Genomic DNA, 21,288 nt, shown 5'->3' with positions numbered 1-21,288 from the left:
TTCTACCATATGCCTTATGTAGAATTTTACATCAGTTCTACAGCATCTCTGCTATTTTGGAAGCTTGATTATCAAGCAGTAGTTCAAATGATGACATAGACAGTAAAGAAGAGTAGGAAATTGAGACTATAATCAACAGACAAACATATGGAGGAGGGAAATAGATGTTGAATAGAGAGGATTAAAGAAAAAGAACCCGAAAGGACCACTATACTAAATATAACCCATGTAATAGGTTCTGTGTTGATAATAGTAGTATGTGTTTATTTCTCTATTTAGTACTATTGTGTATACTTTGAGGTTACTCCGTGTTTTCTTCAGAAACAGATATTCATACAAGCTAACTTACCTTGATCAAACTTACTGTTTTACAACCTATCATTTCCCAGGGAAAGGTTTTAAACCTTGTTGGTATGTGGCATTGTTGGTAATCCAAAAATAGATTGTTAGGATGATCTTTTAAAACTACCCTTTTAAAATGGACTGATTCTGAAATTTTTATTTTCCTTTGCAGTTGCTGCCTCTACGTCTCATGGCACTGGAATGAACTTGTCTCACTCTGCTTCATCCCTTAGTCTACAGCAGGCCTTTTCTGAACTTAGACATACCCAAATGACAGAAGGACCCAGTACAGCACCTCCCAACTTTAGTCATACAGGACCAACATTTCCAGTGGTACCTCCTTCCATGACTAGCATTGCTGGAGTCCCAACTACAGCAGCAGCCACACCTTCAGTATCCGTCTCTGCAACTAGCTGCCCTCTTAATGACATTTCCACATCAGTAATTCAGTCTGAGATTACAGTGCCCACTGAAAAGGGGATTGCCGGAGTTGCCACTTGCACAGGTGTAATAACTTCAAGTGGTCTCCCTGTACCACCTGCATCTGAATCACCAGTACTTTCCAGTGTGGTTTCAAGCATCACAATACCTGCGGTTGTCTCAATATCAACAACATCCCAGTCAGTTCAGGCTCCCACATCTGGGAGCATTGTTTCTAGTATAGGCACTTTGCCCTCTGTACCAGTTTCAACAACTTCAGCCTCTACAGTGGGCAGTGCTGCTGCCCCGGGTGCTAAGCCTCCACCTGTATTATCTCAGCAGGCAGCAGGCAGTACTACTGGGATAGCCACGTTAACATCAGTTTCTACCACCACTCCATTCCCAAGCATAGCTTCACAGCCTGCTCTTCAGCTTAGCAGCAGCACCTCTGCTCCTACTCTAGCTGAAACAGTGGTGATTAGTGCACACTCACTAGATAAAACATCTCATAGCAGTGCAACTGGATTGGCTTTGTCCCTCTCTGCATCATCTTCTTCCCCTGGAGCAGGAGTATCTAGTTCTATTTCTCAGCCCAGTGGGGTGCATCCTTTGGTCATCCAGTCAGCTGTAGCTTCTACTCCTGTCCTTCCCCAAGCAGCAGGACCTACTTCTACACCTTTATTGCCACAAGTACCTAGTATCCCACCCTTGGTGCAACCTGTTGCCAGTGTGCCTGCTGTACAGCAGACACTAATTCATAGTCAGCCTCAGCCAGCTTTGCTTCCCAATCAGCCCCATACTCACTGTCCTGAAATAGATGCTGATACCCAACCCAAAGCTCCTGGGATTGATGACATAAAGACTTTAGAGGAAAAACTACGCTCTCTCTTTAGTGAACATAGTTCATCTGGAGCTCAACATGCCTCTGTCTCACTGGAGACGTCACTAGTAGTAGAGACCACTGTCACACCAGGCATCCCAACCACTGCTGTTGCACCAAGCAAACTCATGACATCCACTACAAGTACTTGCTTACCACCAACTAGTTTGCCATTAGGAACAACTGGTTTGTCAGTTATACCAGTGGTCACACCTGGCCAGGTTTCTACCCCAGTCAGCTATGTTTCAGCCCCAGTCAGCAGTACACCAGGAGTGAAACCCGGAACTGCTCCATCAAAGCCATCTTTAACTAAGGCTCCAGTAAGTTTCTTGTTTTGAAATAATTTGATAAATATGATCACTTTTTTTTTCTCCCTAGTAAGTGTATTTTTTCAGCTCGGCCTTACCGATTAGAAATGTAGTTATAAAGATGCCTGGCTTATAGTCAGCACCTGGTATTTATTAAATAAATTGATTGAAGGTGATTTTAGGCTATATGTACATTAAACATGAGATGCTTTTTCTTTTGAAATATGGCAGGATTTGGGGGTTAATTATACTGCCTGATTTTCTAAGAATGTGTAATAATCAGGTAAAATATAGCCATTTCTTCCTAATTGGTACAAGCTGAAGAAATCTGTATCCCAAAAGGGATCTGAATGCTTCTGCTGGCAAATATGCATAGTAACAGCAGTTTACAATCTTTGTTTCAATGAGAATGAAGCAAATTTTCTGCTTTGCTTAGGTTCCACAGATGTGCAATATGGGGTTTATAAAAAATTGGAAGTTGGTGATGAATTTGATACAGAGGAGGAGAAAAGAATCTTATCCTAGGAATAAAATAACTAGAAAAAGTTTTCTAACTCTGCTATGGTGGATTTTCTCTCATTCTGCCATCTTCAGTCTCTCTGATCTTCTCCAAATAATAAGGCTGTACTTTTTCTACTGTATTGTATGCTTCACTCATCTTTCTGCATTGCCATTGATGTGAGATTCCTTTTATAGTAAGGTAATATAGTGGATTCACTCAGACAAAATGAAAATTGTTTCATAGTAGTAGATTTCTGGTACCTTTTGTTAATCAGACCTGCCTGTTGGTTCTTTCTGAGCTGTCTTGTTTTCTCAGAGAAGTCTTGTTTGTTTTAGGAAAAACCTGATAATACTTTACTAAATAAGTGGCTCAAGAATATCTGGACTGTGTCTCTCATGTCCATACAGCCTTTGTTCTCTGTTTTCCATACTTAACAACCTTTTATTAAATTTTACTATTCATTTTATTATGTCGTAGTAACTCCTATAATAGTATCTTGGTTATAACATCCTTTATTTAAGATAGATACCAGAATGTAACCCAGATGACAAGCCTGCCATAACCAGATACATTTTTTTTTTTTTTTTTTAAAGATTTTATTTTTTTCCTTTTTCTCCCCAAAGCCCCCCGGTACATAGTTTTATATTCTTCGTTGTGGGTCCTTCTAGTTGTGGCATGTGGGACGCTGCCTCAGCGTGGTTTGATGAGCAGTGCCATGTCCGCGCCCAGGATTCGAACCAACGAAACACTGGGCCGCCTGCAGCGGAGCGCGCGAACTTAACCACTCGGCCACGGGGCCAGCCTCAACCAGATACATTTTATTCTTATGCTTCTGCATTCAAATTAGTTTATTTGCTCTTCAGTATGCAGTCTTTACTCTTAGAGTCTCATGTTGAATTTCTCTTCATTGTCTATAGGTGTTGCCAGTGGGGACTGAACTTCCAGCTGGTACTCTACCCAGCGATCAGCTGCCACCTTTTCCAGGACCTTCACTAACTCAGGTGCACCAAAACTTGGCAAATTTCTTGTTACTCCCTACTTTCTTTCAGAGAGCCTATTTAAGTTCTCCATTGCGTGATCTTGGCTTCTGGCTCCTCTTTGATTTTGACTTAGTAAGAACTTTCTTTTGAAAAAGTGTAGCCAGTGACCCAGGCCCTACTTAAAGTAAGAAGCTTCATAGTTCTTTTGTCTGTAATGTTGCTTCAAGTCATCTAGAAAACATTTGATACTAATATTTTTTCATATTTTACAAAGAAAATAGCAAAGTTGACATTTTGCTAGACAGTTATAACTCCTTCTATCATTCACACCTTTGTAAAATAGTGAAATTACATCTTAAGTATGAGATTAGGTTCTAGACCATTGTGGAAGTAAAAAATTATATGTAATCAAAATTAACTTTGAGGGCCGGCCTGGTGGTATAGTGGTTAAATTCACGTTTCGCTTTCGGCAGCTCACTGTGTTCACTGGTTCAGATCCCAGGTGCAGACCTACACACTGCTCATGAAGCCATGCTGTGGTGGCATTCCACATAGAAAATAGAGGAAGATTGGCATGGATGTTAGTTCAAGGGCAATCTTCTTCAAATAAAAAGAGGAAGATTGGCAACAGATATTAGCTCAGGGCCAATCTTCTTCACCAAAAATAATAATAATAATAAACTTTGAAAGTTCCTTAGGAAAGTGTACCACACTGATAACTGATAATACCCTTTTTCTATGAGTTCAGTGCTACCAATTTTTTCTTGAATGTTTGACATTTCTTTCAGTGACCACCTAATGAAGTAATTGAGTTACATGTAGGTGAGTTTGCAGGTTATATTTCATGAAAAATATGTATTATATCTTTAAATACAAAAACCACACAGCTCAGCTAACGTGAGATTTCTTATAGAGGAACTGAGACCAGTGACATGAATGTGAGATTCCCATCTCACACTCAGTTCTGCTCATTGGTGGTCAGAATTGCCTGCAATATTTAAATTCTTGTTTCCTTTTCCCACCCTACCCCACAGATTTAGTTGAATTCCCGTAAGGAAAGTACTCATTATGAACCCATTATAACCATGAAAAAGCTTCTGACATGGGACAAACTAGTAAACGTTGAAACTAAATTAGGAATTTATTTTAGAATCATATATTAAAAAAACTTGGTAAATTGCTAACTTGAGAAGTGTGAATTTATCCCTGCTTCTTTAATCCCAGATGTACAACGGAACATGATTTAAGGAATTTGCCATAATAAAGTAGTAACTCCAGCAGAGAACCCAGTCCATCAACTGCCAAATTTTGAGAAAATTGCATTGTGACAATCTGTAAATTAGGAATTTTAAACCTATTTTCTCATTAGAAGCTTGTATTCAAATTCCTAAGAAGGCTTCAAATGTGATGAGAAACAGCAAATAAGACATGTGGACAGGGAGAGTAAGTGGATAGTGCCTGCACGTAGAGTGAGAAGCGTAAATGAAGGCCTCAGAAGAATAGGATTATAGAAGCCAAAATAGATGTAGGATTAGAGACTGTGGCGAAGGATAAAAGTTACAGCCTTGGGGTGGATGCTTGTAAGGCCGGGTTAACAAGTTGGAATGCCCACACCTTCAGTTCCTCCTTGCTGCCGTCTGCAGGATAGAAGAGTGTAGATTGTTAAGACCTGAGGAAAAGAATAATATTCCTTGATAGTGACAGAATACGTTAATGCTATCTTTATTCATAAGGGTAAGTTCTCAGAGGTACCAAACTGAAAGAGAAAATAGGGGACATGTGATACAATTAATCTACCAATAGATCTTGATACGTTTTTCAGAATGTACTTTTAAGGAGAGGACAGATATACAGCTTTTCTGTCACTTTAGCGTCAAACGTAGAAGTTAAGAAAGAAGACTTCAAAACTAAAAACATAAATGTAACTGAGTTTCTCTAAGGCTTGGGAGATTGACGTAAAATTTTGAGAGACTGGTAAATCATTCAAGCAGTATAACTAAGTTAAACTTACTATATTGAGTTTTATATTCACTGAATAGACACATGTTATAGTGTGTCAATCTAAAGCATAAAACAGTATATCCTATATAAATTGGCTATAAATAGCAGCTCTGAATATGCCAAAGACCTTTACTTACTGTGGTGGTTTTCGTTTAGTCACAGCAACCTCTGGAAGATCTTGATGCTCAGTTGAGAAGAACGCTTAGTCCAGAGACTGTTGCAGTGACATCTGCAGTTGGTGTAAGTTTTGAAAATCTTAGTAAAATCTTCCCATAACTCTAATATTATATTCCCGGAACATAAACTGTAACCTAGACCGCTATTAATACCTTTAACACCTATTCCTTGTTTCAGCCAACAGAAATGAGATGGATTAAGGAAAGATTAATACCGACCCAGTGTAACTATGGAAAAGATTTGATTTGAAAGATACTTTTCTTGTCTTACCTCTGGTTAGAATTATACCACAGACCAATCCTGTGGATTTTGTATTTATACTTTGGAGGAGGTTGTACTTTAAAGTTTTACCTTCTTCCTTTTAGGCTTGTGACACAATACTGTTCTAATTACTACTTTTCTATGATTATCAAAGTTATAATTTTAAGTATCCCTTGAGAAAAATTAAGAAAGCAATATAGAAGGATTAAGACTCAAAATTTCTTCTTAAAAATCTTTCTTTCTTTACATCAGACTTATGTTTAGGCTGTAAAAAAATAGCAAATTGCGTCAGACATAAGTGTGTCTTCATGTATACTGTCTTTCTTTCTGCCTTTTATAAAAACCAGAAGCAAAGCAGCATGACAGGAGTTTGAGTCCCGTAAGCTAAAGATTTTGTGGTATCTGTGTGTGTGTTTTGCAGCCGGTGTCTGTGGTGGCTCCAACGGCCGTTACGGAAGCAGCAGCACAGCCCCAGAAGGATGGTGAGAATCAGCCTTCTTCCTCCTATATTACCACTTCCAGACCTCCCTATAATTGATTATATTGACTAAATAGTCAATATAGTCAAGAAAGACACATTCTTGAGAATGTAAGTGTATTTGAGATTATTTTAAAGAACACTTTTATTTATTTCGTGACCAAGGAGCATTGATACTAATATCGAGAACAGGTGGTATTAGCAAATTAATGAATCGTTTACATTGTTATTTTTGGGGGGTGAGGGGACATGCAAGGGATAATGATAGTTTCCTAGCATAACACCCTTTGATTCTTGGTAAGATAGATAAGGAAATTCAAGCATATTTATAAAAATTAATTTACTGGTGACCTCTTGCATTCTGTGACACTGGCTATATATAGAGAGAGATAAGCTTGAATAGCATAGATAGTAGAAATACAAATGTAAGATTTCAGTTCATCAGTTTAAACATTATTTTTATCTATTTCTGATGTCTTTAGAATTCCATGTCCATAAATATAATCTCTTTAGAGAGGCATATTTCGAACTTAATTTTGTAAAAATTATTCATACCAACAGCTTAAATATTTTATTGAAACTTTTGTCACCATGTGCTTAGTCATAAGTTCATATCAGCTACTACTGTTCTAAAGTTTTGTTGTGAATCTCGTCACCACATCATCAGTCCCACAGAACCTAGGAATTTTAAAGTTTCTATTTTTGGTCACCTTTTCCTTCAGAATCATTTGTATTCAAAAGTTAAAATTATTAAATATGAGCTATACTATATTTACGTGATTTTGTATAGCACATGCTTAATATTAATTTTCCCTTTTTGCAGTATATCCATTCTCCTCAGCACCACCTGACATAAATCTACTTCCCTGTATACCTATTAATAAGATTGCCTGAATGCTCTTACTACTTCTTGTCTTCCTTCCTTAAGTGCTAAATTTCACTTAAAACCTCTCTAAATTAGGTTATTTTCAAGGCAACTACATTCTGAATTGGCTCTCTTATTTTAAGAGAAGTAACTTAAAAATCAGTGGAACAGACTAGAAAGTCTAGAAATTGACAAACTAAAAGGGAATGTAGAATATGAAAAAGGCCTTTCAAATTAGTGAGAGAAAGGATATTTCAGTAAATGGTTTGGACAACTGGACAGCCATCTGGGAAAAAAGCAAAGATAGATTGCTAGCCTAGACCAAAATAAATTCCAAATGGATCAAAGATGAAATGTGACATCATAAAATAGTACTGTGAGGAGATATAAAAGGAATATTTTGCGTTTTTTTAACTGTTTAGAGCAGGATCGATGAACTTTTTCTGTAAAAGGCAAGAAAGTAAATAATTTAGGCTTTACTGGCCGTATAGTCTCTGTTGCAACTACTCAAATCTCCTGTTGTAGCCCAAAAGCAATAAATAATACATAAATGAGTGAGTTTGGCTGTTTTTCAATAAAATTTACCTACAAAGACAAGTAGTGGGCTGAATTTGGTCCATGGATCATAGTTTGCTGATCCTTGATATATAGAAAGGTGTTAGTATGTTTAATACCCTACCTAGAAGCAGTAATAAATCTGAAATTTTCTTCATGGGGAAAAAAAAATGCCATTTGGTCCAAAGGTAAATGAAAAGCTGGGAAATGTGTGTGTGTGTTCATATCACAAAAAGGACTCGTTTTGCTAATATAAAGAGTTCTAGAGCCAGCCCTCATGGCCTAGTGGTTCAAGTTCAGCATGCTCTGCTTTGGCAGCCTGGCTTTGGTTCCTGGGTACAGAACCACACCACCCATCTGTCACTTGCCATGCTGTAGAGGTGGCTCACATCAGAGAACTAGAAGGACTTACAACTAGGATATACAGCCATGTACTGGGGCTTTGGGGAGTGGGGAAAAAAGAGAGAACGATTGGCAACAGATGTTAACTCACGGGAAAACTTTCCCTGTGGAAAAAAAAAAGAAGAGTTCTATAAATTCAACATGGACCAAAAAATAATCAAAAGACAGAGAAAAAAGAAATTTAGGCGTAAAAATATTTAAGTTCCTTCAAGATAACAGAAATGCAAAGTAAAACTAGAAGTGATTTCATTTCTTACCTCTAATTGGTAAACTCAGAAGTTTAACAGCCACCAGTGCCTTGGTATAGCCTCTTTGGAGATCAGTTTAGTAAAGTCTATCAAAGTTGTTCTTTTTTTTCTTCTCCCCAAAGCCCCCCAGTACATAGTTGTAGATTCTAATTGTAGGTCCTTCTGGCTCTGCTATGTGGGACGCTGCCTCAGCATGGCTTGATGAGTGGTGCTAGGTCCACACCTAGGATCTGAACCAGTGAAACCCCAGGCCGCTGAAGCTGAACGCGGAAACTTAACCACTTGGCCACAGGGCCAGCCCCTGTCAAAGTTGTAAATGGAAATGATTCAGCATTTCCATTCTTAGGTATTTATTCCACAGATCTATAAAAAAGTTTATTAGTGCACGTTTATAATAGCAAGAAGTTCTGAATAACTTAAATGTCCATCAGAAGCGCAGTTAAAATATGGGACATAAAGAGGGCTGGCCCCTTGGCCGAGTGGTTAAGTTCGCGCGCTCCGCTGCAGGCGGGCCCAGTGTTTCGTTGGTTCGAATCCTGGGCGCGGACATGGCACTGCTCATCAGACCACGCTGAGGCAGCATCCCACATCCCACAACTAGAAGGACCTACAACGAAGAATATACAACTATGTACCGGAGGTCTTTGGGGAGAAAAAGGAAAAGAAATAAAATCTTCAAAAAAAAAAAAATATGGGACATAAAAAAAGTATACATATATGTGATGTATACATACAGTACAATACTATGCAGTCATTAAAAAGAGTGAGACATTGTTATGAAATTGTCTCTGTTATATCATTAAGTGAAAATATCAAAATCAGTATTCTACTCATTGTATAAAATAAAGAAATTCTGGTATGTATCTACATTTCTCTAAAAAGAAACTCGAACAAGTGATTGTCCCTAGAAAATAGGACCTAGATGGCTTTCAAGTTGCTCAAAACTACTTATCAATGCTTCTGACACCTGTATTGTCCTGTTCTGGGATTTTGCCTAAGTGCCTTAACCAGTTGCCATAGCCGATTTTCATTTAAAAATGGGTCTTTAATATCCTAGTATCCTATAATATCCTAACATCCTATCTTTAATATCCTTTTAAAATTTCATTGTTCACTTCATTTATTTATATCTTTGAGTTAAAGAATGAATAATTGAGTTTTTACTGCTTGTTATCCTTAGTTTTTATAGTATCCGTTAATGTTGTAGTTAAACTGTGAAGCTGCTTTGCTTAATGTAACTTTTATTCCCTCAAGCAATAACATATCCTTTGTACATGTGTACAAGGACAGGTAGAAGGTTAATGATGTATTTTCAGACTTTGACAGTTTTTCACAAACAATGTAATCTTTCATACTAACGGTGTCTAGTAGGAGAGCAAACAATAACTGTTTCCCCTTGTTGGACAAAGCCTAAGGAGAAAGGAGGATAAGGAGATTTTCCTTGCCTCTAAAAAGTTTCCTCATCTGTTAAGTAGTTTCATTTTGCTGTATTTCTGGCCAAAGGGAAAAGAAGTTAACGAAAAAGAGGTGCCGTTTAAGTTCTTTTCCTTCTCCATGTATTTGTTTCAGTTTCTCAAGTCACAGAAGGTCCCGTCCTAGCAACTACTTCAGGAACTGGTGTTTTTAAGATGGGGCGATTTCAGGTAAGACAATCACTTCTTGCCTTGATTCCCTCTTTGAAGGGAGTATGTATATAATAAAATGCTTACCTACCTTTTGGGACATGGGGCAGATAGTCATGCTATCTGCCCTTCCTCCAACCCCCCCAGGATTACTCTTTTGGGATATATTTCCTTCCATTCCATTCCTCAGATAAACATGTGTATATCTAAAATTGACCCTGCTTCTCCTCTGAATGTGTTTTGTGGCTTTTTCCCCGTCTAGTAGCTGCTTTCCCTAACCATTCTCTTATTGTTAGTCACTAGGTTGTTTCTTACTTTTCCAGCATAATAAGTAAAGTAACACTTAACATCTTTGTATATAAAAACATTTTCCCCTTTGTAAGATGATTTTCTTGGGATTAATTTCTGAAGTGAAAATACTGAGTCAGCATCGAGTGATACTATATTCCCTTTATTTTCCCAGCTGGCCCAACAATTGCACATTTTCTGGCTTTTAGTACATAGTGCCAAACAAGCTTTGAAAAATCGTTTTCTCTTTTTTTTTTTTTTTTTTTTTTTTACTGCTTTCACAATGACTTTCTGATTATTCTTGTGATAGCACTTGGAGTTGGGGATAGTAGGTGATATTTTTCTCATTTGTAAACTGAGGTTCTGAGAGTTGATAGCTGGGCTGAGTTTGTAGTTAAAATACATGGACAAACTAGGACAAGGATCTGGATCCTCCTTTTAGTAGCAGTTAGTTGTGTTGATTCTTGAAGCTTAACTGGCATTTAACATTTATTGGATTTCATCTTTGTAGTTTTTCTTATTTGTAAGCAACCTTCAAGATTCCATGACCTGTTGATTTCTGTGTTTTCACAGTCAAAGATGGAGGGACTATGAAACAAATAATCAGCCTACTCACTGACTGGGAAATAAAGTGATTCAGTTTTTTATGGTCCATTTTAAAAACTGAGCATTGGAGACTTTGTTTTTTAATCTCACTTTGGTCTCTTCCCATCAGGTTTCAGTAGCAATGGATGATGCCCAGAAAGAGGGTCAAAGTAAGTCAGAAGATGCAAAGTCTGTTCATTTTGAATCCAGCACTTCAGAGTCCTCAGTGCTATCAAGTAGTAGTCCAGAGAGTACCCTGGTGAAGCCAGAGCCTAATAGCGTAACCATTCATGGCATCTCTTCAGATGTGCCAGATAGTGCCCACAAAACTCCTCTCTCAGCAGCAAAGTCAGAAACTGGGCAGTCTACCAAGGTTGGACGTTTTCAGGTGACAACTACAGCAAACAAAGTAGGTCGTTTCTCTGTATCAAGAACTGAAGACAAGATCGCTGAAGCAAAGAAAGAAGGACCAATGGCGTCTCCTCCTTTTATGGATTTGGAACAAGCTACTCTTCCTGCTGTGATACCAAAGAAAGAAAAGCCTGAACTGTCAGAGCCTTCACATCTTAACGGGCCATCTTCTGACCTGGAGGCTGCCTTCCTAAGTAGGGATGTGGATGATGGTTCAGGTAGTCCACACTCCCCCCATCAGCTGAGCTCAAAGAGTCTTCCTGTCCAAAATCTAAGTCAAAGCCTTAGTAATTCATTCAACTCCTCTTACATGAGTAGTGACAATGAGTCAGATATTGAAGATGAAGACTTAAAGTTAGAGCTGCGGCGACTACGAGAAAAGTACGTATATTTTCTCCTGTGAGAGAATAATGGCACGATCCTATTAAGAGCTAGCTCCTGATGCCTAGATTAGTATTCTTTTCACTGCAATATGCTTATGTTTTGTTTCTTTTAAAGAGAGGGTGATACGCAAAAACTAGTTATCTGAATGTAGTTCTCACTGAGTCTCTTGTGCTCATAAGAACCCATAGCATCTCTAGTTATGGAACTCTTTCAGCACCCATGTATTATGGTTACTATATTATTGTTTTTATTAATAGCACTTTTTATCATTATTAACCTAACCTTAGTTGTTTACTAGTCTACCAAATGAATCTGGTAATGGCACTGAAATGTAGATGATGTTGGCGGGTTTTTTGGTCATATTTGACAAACTGGATCAGAGTAGCAAATCCTGGACTCCTGCATATAGCCTCTAAAATCAGGAAATCTTTTTCTCGTAACACATCAGCAACCATTTGTTGTTGGCTAGGAGCTTGTTAGAATTTGGCTTACGTAATGAAGGCCAGCAAGATAAGTTGACAAACTAGAATCTCAAGATTAAATATGTTTGGGGAAAAGATTCATGAGTAAGTAAATACTTGAATTGGAGGTTAAAGAATATGTTGTTAATTCTTGTTTAAACAAAGGTGATTATAATATTTTTGAGTTATGTTTGGTTATCTTTCATAGACATCTTAAAGAGATTCAAGACCTGCAGAGTCGCCAGAAGCATGAAATTGAATCTTTGTATACCAAACTGGGCAAGGTTCCCCCTGCTGTCATTATTCCTCCTGCTGCCCCCCTTTCAGGGAGAAGAAGGCGACCCACTAAGAGCAAAGGCAGCAAATCTAGTCGCAGCAGTTCCTTGGGAAATAAAAGCCCCCAGCTTTCAGGTAAAAAGCCCTGGACCAGGTCAGCCATGGCTGTCCCATCTTTTGTTTCTGTCTCCATTTGTATATAACCTATTGAACATGTGCTGTTTTTGTTAAATGTCAAAGGAGTTTGAATGTCTTAATATTCTTACTTCCTACTCCCCATGTTTATAGTACCTCTTTTTGCGTGTATGGAAGTAGAATGTGTTAGTGCAATGGCTTATTCCATTGTAACTCATATTGCTATCTACTGGTAGTCTTCATTTATAGCTGTTCTTAAGGATAAAACATGTAGCTTTGCGTGGTAACTCATATAACTCACACCTCACCGAAGTCTTGAGCAGCTGGAAGAAAATAACATTGTTCTCTATTTAGTAAAACTTCAGGTAAATGCCTCGTTTTTGTGAATGAATTGGTCATAATTGCAACTGGGATGAATGTAAATTTCATATAGCTATTTGGGTATGTCTTAAGTGGTAATTTCCTTGATTAAAGTTTTTATTTCATTTATGTGTATTGAAATAAAAAACTTGCTAGTGGTTGTAATCAGAAAAATAGTTAAATCATAATCACTTGTAATAAATGATTGTTTGTCTTAATTGTGATAGATTTTACATTTTGGTGAAATTATGGTAATGTTAACAGATAATTAGTGGAAAAGTGAAAAGGACTGAAATAAGTTTATACCTCATATTTGCCCTCCAGGTCTAATATTAACATGTTGGAGAGTAGTTGCAAACTTCATAGCAGCTTTCCATCTCCCAGAAGTTTTCAGAGACCCAAACCTTTTCTCTAGCACATTGATCTCTAATCTCTAGCACATCAATTCATTAGTAGAGATGTGATTACAAGAGATATCAGCTAATTTAGCTTCTGTTCCCAATTTTGGCATAACTTTCGTTTTTGCTGGGAAAGATTTGCTCTGAGCTGACATCGGTTGCCTATCTTCCTCCCTATTTTTTTTCCTCCCCAAAGCCCCAATACATAGTTGTATATTTTAGTTGTAAGCCCTTCTGGTTCTTCTGTGTGAGCCACCACTCCAGCATTGCTGCTGACAGACGAGTGGTATGGCTCCATGCCTGGGAACCAAACCCGGGCCACTGAAGCAGAGCATGCCCAACTTTAACTGCTAGACCATCAGGGCTGGCTCTTGACGTACTTTTTGAATGGACTTCTGTTCCACTAGTTACTAGGGAACAGAGAAGTCAGTCAATTTCAAGACACTTGACTAGTTATTGAAAGCCACCTTCCAAGAACAATTTTAAATATGCATTGCTCTGTAGTCACCTGCATCACTTTTTGAAACTTCTTATTACTTGATTTGACATATGCATACAAGAAAGACTAAGCAGAGACTGCCTACCAAACCTATTTCTATCATGATCCAACTCAGTGTTTTATAATAGGGTACAAAAAGCCATCATGGAATTAGAAAATGGAATTCTCTCGTATCCACTACGTGTTCTAGTCTCCCTGCTCAACTCAGACTTGTGAACCATCTCAGTTATCTAAAGCTAAAAACCTTTTGGGATAGTTTCCTATAGCCCTGATTCTCATGTCATTCCTCACTTCCCCTCCTGTTAGTGAGCCTTTTATTCTTTCATCAGTTACAGCTTTTGACCCACTATTAGTCACTCAGTGGGACAAATTGGAGGAATAAGAGCAGTGCCTATAAAGTGCATTGGGAAAGCTGTACACGTTTCCTCATGCCATTTTATCTTTTGGCAGGTAACCTGTCTGGTCAGAGTTCAGCCTCAGTCTTGCACCCCCAGCAGACCCTCCACCCTCCTGGCCACATGCCAGAGAGTGGGCAGAATCAGCTGTTACAGCCCCTTAAGCCATCTCCCTCCAGTGACAACCTCTATTCAGCCTTCACCAGTGATGGTGCCATTTCAGTACCAAGCCTTTCTGCTCCAGGTCAAGGTAAGAGATGAAAGCAACCATCATCTTCCAAAACATTAAAATGGAGATATTGCCATATCTGGGACAAAAGCCTGATGAGTAACCTGTTGTTAAGGTGGGTTAGAAGACCAGCTGACCAGAACACAGCCTGTGTATTGTACATTTAGGGATCTTTGGTTCGAAAGGGGAAGTTGGGTGATGATTAGGTTAGGTGGACTTGTTGCTCCCATCAAGTGAAATAGCTTTTTTCAAGGGATTACAGCAACAAATTACATCTGCGGCCTATATGAGGACTTGACCAATTGAATGATTCATTTGGTATTTGGAACTTATATTTTAATACTAGACTGGAGATTCCCTGGACCAAATGTGTCTGGAATCTAATGCATTTGCTTAGCCACTGTAGACTTTTTCAACTTCTAAGTATGAGAGTAGCATACTGAGATGAATAGCCCTGCAATTCAAATTTTATCCATAGTATACTTAATATAGTTTTGTTTATTAATGATCACTCAAAACATTCCTATAGAGGAAAGAGCTTCTAGTAACATTAGAACAAGAATTGAAAGGAGTTGGGTGTCTGAGTGGAAAAGATTGAAAAAAAATATAACTAGCATAGGTGCTTTTGCCACAATATCACAGAAATTAAAGATCAGATTGTCTCTTCACAAGATGAATGTACTTGTTGGTAGGAGCTCAAACTAGCCAGCATTATTCCCACTGGGAAAGCTTCAGCATCTCGCAGATAGAGGGAATGGAGGCCTAGTGTCTCCTGCCCTGCATATCTGACCTCTCCCTGGAGGCTCGTTCTTCTGTGTGCCGTCTTAGCGCATCTCACCACTCCAGCCTCCAGTTTCTAACATCCTGCAGTTGTGTTCTGTCTCTTCTCTCTCTGTTCTTCCCTGTTTTTCCCCTCTCACAGGCTGTGCGAAGTTTAACTGTGCATCTGAGCAGGTGACATTCAAACCTGGTGGCAGGAGGACCCGATTTCTGAGTACGCCCTGCTTGGCTCTTTGTGTGTAACACCTTTACTCCTTCCTCGTCCTTGTTTTTCTGCTGCTTGGATTTGATGTATCATGCAGTCCATTTTCATTTGTCTCTTTGTAAAATCATCTAGTCAGTGGCTTGGCTGAACTACTGTTACCCTCAGAAGTTTGGGTCGCTTTGTTAATTATGTTAAAATATATAAAAATAATAATAGGTTTCTATAAACTTCAAAATAACTTCCTGGTAGAATTGCTTCTTCGTAGATCTGTGACAGAGGGTAGATATGGTATCAAGGCTATATAGACTGCTGGGTCATTGCAGATAATGAAGACTGAGCTCCACAGTCTTATTCAGTACTACCCCTTGTTCTGGCATTAGAAGAGACAGCATCTTGACCACTGATGCCTTTAGATCTTGGCATCAGGTAAAAGTTAAACCCTATTTTTCTTTTTTTTTTTTTTCCAGAGTAGGTTGAAATCTTTTTCTCTCCTCAATTAAGCCTAACCATCTAGTAGTTGAAAAGATGGTAGAATCTCTTCACTGGATCCTTTCACCAGCACTACCCTGTAACTCCACAAAATGAGTAGTTCAGAAAGGGTTTCAGTGTGGTTATTCTGATAAAGCATTTATTCTATTAAAGACCACAGCCCAGCACCCGCAAGTGAAAATGGTCTTTTAACATGATTGCTGAGATTTCTCAGCTTTCTTCTTAAAAACACCGCTCAATAGCAAGTCACCCAACCTCTCCAGCCCATCTTCCCCATATGTGAAACGAAGATGACATCTAACTCTTAGGGTTGTTGTACAAATCAAATTGGATCATGTACACAAAAGCAGGTAGCACTTGAGAAACACACATCATTTCCCTCTGATTAGCCAGTGCTTACCTGGCACATAGTAGGTAGTCAGTAAATGTACGTTCAAATAAAAATTTTAAAAACGAAAATAAGGCTCAAGTAGAAAACCTTTGTTAGTTTGGATAAAGATCTTCTCTGTTAAGGCCTCAAACTTCTGATGTGGTTATTAAAGTGCTTTAAAAATGCATGTGCTAAGACCGTCACTGTTTCTGAGTGTAGTTCAGAGGTCCTTGGGCCTCACATGTCACCGGTCCAGGGCTGTTTAACAAAGAATAAGGTGGAAGGCATTACCCAATTTAGTAGTTTTCCAAGCATGTATGATTTTTGAGTACTCAGATCAATAACTTCTCTGGTTAGACTAGACTGGACCAAGCATATTAGCACCTTGACACATATATAAGCATGTAATTTATATGTCCAGCTAGAAAGATGAAAAGGCATCTTTTCATCTTTAGTAGGAGACAAGTGTTTTGAAGTAGAATGTGACATGTCAGGCCTGTGTTATTCAGCCTGAAATGTCTAAGAGGGAAGAAAGACAACTATTGCTTTTTTGTGTAGTATAATGTGACAGGTACCACTTAAAATTAATTAATTCAATAAGTTCTCATCACACTCTAAAGGTAGGTGGTATTACACTGTTGCTCAATTGAAAGTGGTTAGAAATCTTAAATCTTGTCACTTCATTTTGAGTCTAAGATGAGAGACCTTTTATCTTTTGATAGCATATCAGTATACATCATATAAGCCTTGGTGAACAAATTGCAAGAGGCAAATGTAAAGCAAATATGGAAAGAAAACAGGTGCTTATAGGCATGGGGGTCTTAGTTTTGGATGCATTATTCTATGCTCTCAAAATAGATAATGGTTTGGAAGCACGGCTTGGCTTAATGCTTTATTTATGTTCAAAAGTTGCTCGTTTTCCACATAATTTTAAAGATTTTTTGAGATGGGAAAGGGTTAGTATGTATGTCTAGGATGTGGAAATATATTAGCCAATTTAAATTGACTTAAAATTGTAACAATGGTGCTATCAGTCTACTGTGGTAGAATTGCTAATGCATTTAATTGAGTGCTTTTTAACAACCCAGCAGGAGAAACAGAAAGTGGGACAAGATCAGTGAAAGACTGCTTGGTTATTTGAAATTCAAGCAGTGAGACCTGAGAGATGGTGTTCCTCCTCCATCCCGGAATTTCGATGCAGGGCATTACTCTTTTAGATACAAACCTTGGGTATGGAAACTCAACTTCTGTCTTCCAGGTAGTACCACAGTCCCTTAGATAACCATGTTAAGGCTGACAGGCCAGTAAGATACATCCCATCGAACGACATCTATGGCAAGGGCTCCCAGGTCCTACCAATCTGTCTCCCCTCCTGCTTTTTCTTGCTGGGATTTTGTGTGCTGTTTGGAGATTCTAAATATTTTACACTGATGTTTCTTTATCTTAACACATTGCTCTCTCTTTGTGCTTCAGGGAAGATGGTGAAAAAAGTCTGTCCTTGCAACCAGCTCTGTAGTAATTATCTTTTTTTTTTCTGTTACTTTTGGTCCTTGATTGCAAAGCCTGTTATCTATGAGTTCTTTGAACCCTGAAGCCTCGTGACTCCCTGATTTCCCAACTTCCATCTGTCTAGTTTGCGCCCCTTTCTAATAGGCTCCTTAATGAGCTTAATTGCTGACCATTAGCTATCCTTCCAGATTAAGAAATGACCTCATAATAAATGCTCTCAGTGATGACCCCCTGTGAACCTAGCTGTGACGATTATAGATTGATAATGCTCGTGGATCTGTGTAGAGAGATCAGGGATACCTGGCTCCTTTAGGAAGAGGAGCCATTTAGTCAGCAAATATGTACCGTTCTACCCATTGGAAAATCAGCAGTGATCAAAGCATACAAAAGTCCATACCCTCACATCATAGTGGGAGATGTCTGCTAGATCAGTGAGGAGAGAAACACTGCGTTGTAGAGTTCAGCCTCTTAAACTGGTGGCTCCTCGTGAAAATGCAGACAGTTCAACAACCCAACAGGCCACCAGAGGTCAACCAGAAAACTGCATACTTGGGATGCTAAGCAGTAAGTTATGGCCCATGATAGGTTATTGTTAACCAGGATCTGGTGGCTTGGGAATGGCGATGGGGGAAATGTATTATGGCGAGAGAAAATCAAAAACAGATTTTTGGTGGTAAAGCATACAGTGCTTTTTAGAGCTTTTAAAGGTTAGTATAATCTCTGGAAAGCAAGCAGCGTTCTCAGAAATATCTGTATTACAAGTGTTGTTAAACACTTTACTACTAAAATGGACTAAATGCACTACCCGTTCTCAGAGCTTTTGTAGTCAAGTCACCTTTCCCAGGAGTTAATTTGTGGTCAGAAGGGATGTGTTTGTTTGTTTCCCTCTTCAATGGGAAAGCCTGTTTTCAGAAGCTAGAAAAGGAAGGTTAACTGTATGATTGACTCTCCCTCGTGCTATAAACGCCACTTTGAGAATGCAGTATTGTATAATATATATTCAAATGAAAAGTGAAATTTGATTATAAAGGGGCCTCACAGCATCAAAGGTGACCAGGAGGAGACTAGAGAGGTGTGACTCCCAGCATGAGCTCTTTGTGAATAAGCAGTGTTCACCTCGACTAAGCTGCTTGTATTTGGCTTTTGACCGCTCTGCTCACTTGTGATTGTTTCCGGTTTTTGTTTTGATTGTCTCACTCATCATCAAGCTCATCAAGCAATAATCATTCAAACAGGACAACAGTCCTCATGCATGTGATACGCTTGTTCTGGATGTCATCATTATTATGACTGCCGTCCTTTTGCCTGTGCCTCCCACTCCACTACTGTCTCACTCTTGCTATTCGAGGAAGGCTGTTTCCTGTGCTTTTATAATTTTCCACTTGGGTTTCCTGTCCTCTAGGGGAACTTAACTCTTCTTTACACTGTATGTGCAACAGCAATCCCCTAGTGGCTCCAGCGGGCACTAAGAAGTGAGCTAATACACACAGTGCAGTAGTTCCATGTCTTGCCGTGGTGGTAAGAAGCATGTGACTTCGCTCACTCTGCAGCTTCACCTCAGAATTAGCTGTCATTCTAGCACAGACATGCTTGTGTGTGCCGTTCCCTGGGTGGTAGGTTATAAACTTGACTTGAGACCAGTGATGGATTATAAAGGATTTTTAAATGGCAGAGTTGCTTCAGGTGTGTTGCTGTGCTCTGGTGCTGCTTTGACCTTGAAAACAGGAAAATGTATGCATTTATTTAGTTGGCCCCTAGCCTTACTTGGATATCTTAAGTCCTACTGGCTCACAGCTTACTTTAGTAGCTTTTATTTATTCTGCAGCAAATGTGAGATCTGGTAAGAAAATGGGGGGTGAGGGAAAAAAACAAGACCGTGACTCTTCTTTCCCTCTTCCCTAAAACTTGCCTCTTCGAATAATCTTCAGTGTGCCCTCCAGCAGAGCCGAAATCAGGCAGGACACAGACTCCTTTCTTTCTCATCAAACCATAGAAATAGAATTCCTTCATCATAACCTCAAAGCTTCCTCCTGCCCTTTGCACCCCTACCTCAGCTGAATGTTCCTGTTGCTTCCACAGGAAAGTGCTTGCTCTTCTGGGAAGAGAGGGGAAAGGGGGTGAGAATCCTGGAACCAATTGAAACTGGGGTCATCTTCAGGAAAACCATGTCTTCCTGGAGTTGAAAGATTCAGGCACACCATAGAGAACCATCCTTGTGGGTAATCTTGGTTCTTTACTCATGGGAAATTGGGAGAGGTTGAAGCCTTAATTCCTCCCAGATTTATGTTTACCAATTTGTGTTTATGGGTCCAGGTGAAAAAGTTTTTGGAAAAAAGAGTGCTATTTCTCTTATTACTTCTTCCTATTAAAGAATGGCTAAAAACTGTGGCAATGTCCACATGGATTGGGAACCCCGTCTTTTCGTGGGCCAAGCACCTGTCTTTGCATTCCTTTAACCCTGCCTCAATGCTCAAGAAATCCTCTTCTTTTGCCCTGCATTCTGCAATATTCTAGAGCAACTAGGCTCGTTGACCATGCTCCACCTCCCTCATCAATGTGATGCTGGGAATAGAGTACTGGCAGTAAGTTTCAGTACTCTCAGTTACCATGTGAATGGGCTGAAAGAGGTCCCTGCCTTTTGTGCCTACCATCATCCTGAGTTGTTTAGCCTCATCTGTAGCTCCTGAAGAGAATCTGTTTTCATTACCCTGTTAGGCCAAAACATTTGGTTAAATAAAACCTTGGAACCTTCCTTTCTTGCATGGCTTCCCAGTTCATCCTCTCCCCATTCTGGCTTGCCATTCATCATCCTGTGAAGTTTTTCCTCCTCTTAAAATTATTACCCAACCTCTTTTTAATGGATTGTATTCTGTTGCTTCTTCTAACTCTAGGGACCAGCAGCACAAATACCGTGGGGGGCACGGTAAACAGCCAGGCTGCCCAAGCTCAGCCTCCTGCCATGACGTCCAGCAGGAAGGGCACATTCACAGATGACCTGCACAAGTTGGTAGATAATTGGGCCCGAGATGCCATGAATCTTTCGGGCAGGAGAGGAAGCAAAGGACACATGAATTATGAGGTGAGTCTTCCCTTTTGCCATGTTCCTAGTTTATCAGAGTATCACTCAGCACATATCTGAATCAGAGACAATAGAAACTACCTAGGCTAGTGCTTAACATTTCATGCCATGACCGTCTTTAGTACCTCATGAATTTTAACACTTTGAGAAAAACAAGACAAAAATCACCCAGGTACACTTTCATTTTTCCTTCCATGAATCCCTAGCTCCCTATCTGTCACCTCAGTTTTTTCTTCTCTCTTCCGTCACCATCCTGAACTGCATGCCCATGCATGCACATACACATGATTCTGCCCATTTCCAGTCAGAGTAGATATTCTCACCCCTGTTTGGTAAGTGGAAAGAGTCAATAATTAGCATGAAGGGTTTTGTTTTGGTTTTTGTTTCACTATAC

The 21,288-nt window shown here is 39.2% G+C and overlaps 1 protein-coding gene across 31 annotated transcripts in view; it reads left to right on the top strand.

Moving 5' to 3' along the window:
- WNK1 (WNK lysine deficient protein kinase 1) overlaps window positions 1-21,288 on the top strand; it is a 176,511-nt gene that overhangs the window by 132,825 nt on the left and 22,398 nt on the right. For 15 of the 31 annotated variants that reach the window (XM_070494743.1, XM_070494742.1, XM_070494755.1 and 12 more), the window contains 12 exons: window positions 515-1,962; window positions 3,370-3,453; window positions 5,590-5,673; window positions 6,293-6,353; window positions 9,989-10,062; window positions 11,045-11,706; window positions 12,379-12,581; window positions 14,289-14,483; window positions 15,385-15,477; window positions 17,780-17,821; window positions 19,744-19,770; window positions 20,707-20,894. In XM_070494743.1, coding sequence (XP_070350844.1) covers window positions 515-1,962; window positions 3,370-3,453; window positions 5,590-5,673; window positions 6,293-6,353; window positions 9,989-10,062; window positions 11,045-11,706; window positions 12,379-12,581; window positions 14,289-14,483; window positions 15,385-15,477; window positions 17,780-17,821; window positions 19,744-19,770; window positions 20,707-20,894 — 3,161 coding nt within the window. The remainder of the gene's footprint in view (window positions 1-514; window positions 1,963-3,369; window positions 3,454-5,589; window positions 5,674-6,292; window positions 6,354-9,988; window positions 10,063-11,044; window positions 11,707-12,378; window positions 12,582-14,288; window positions 14,484-15,384; window positions 15,478-17,779; window positions 17,822-19,743; window positions 19,771-20,706; window positions 20,895-21,288) is intronic. The other 16 variants (XR_011497047.1, XM_070494744.1, XM_070494757.1 and 13 more) reach the window with 6 other exon arrangements.

Source organism: Equus asinus, chromosome 22 (assembly GCF_041296235.1).
Source record: "Equus asinus isolate D_3611 breed Donkey chromosome 22, EquAss-T2T_v2, whole genome shotgun sequence".
Classification (NCBI taxonomy): domain Eukaryota; kingdom Metazoa; phylum Chordata; class Mammalia; order Perissodactyla; family Equidae; genus Equus; species Equus asinus.
The sequence above is the reverse complement of the archived record's forward strand: the minus strand, read 5'-3'. Positions and strand labels throughout refer to the sequence as shown.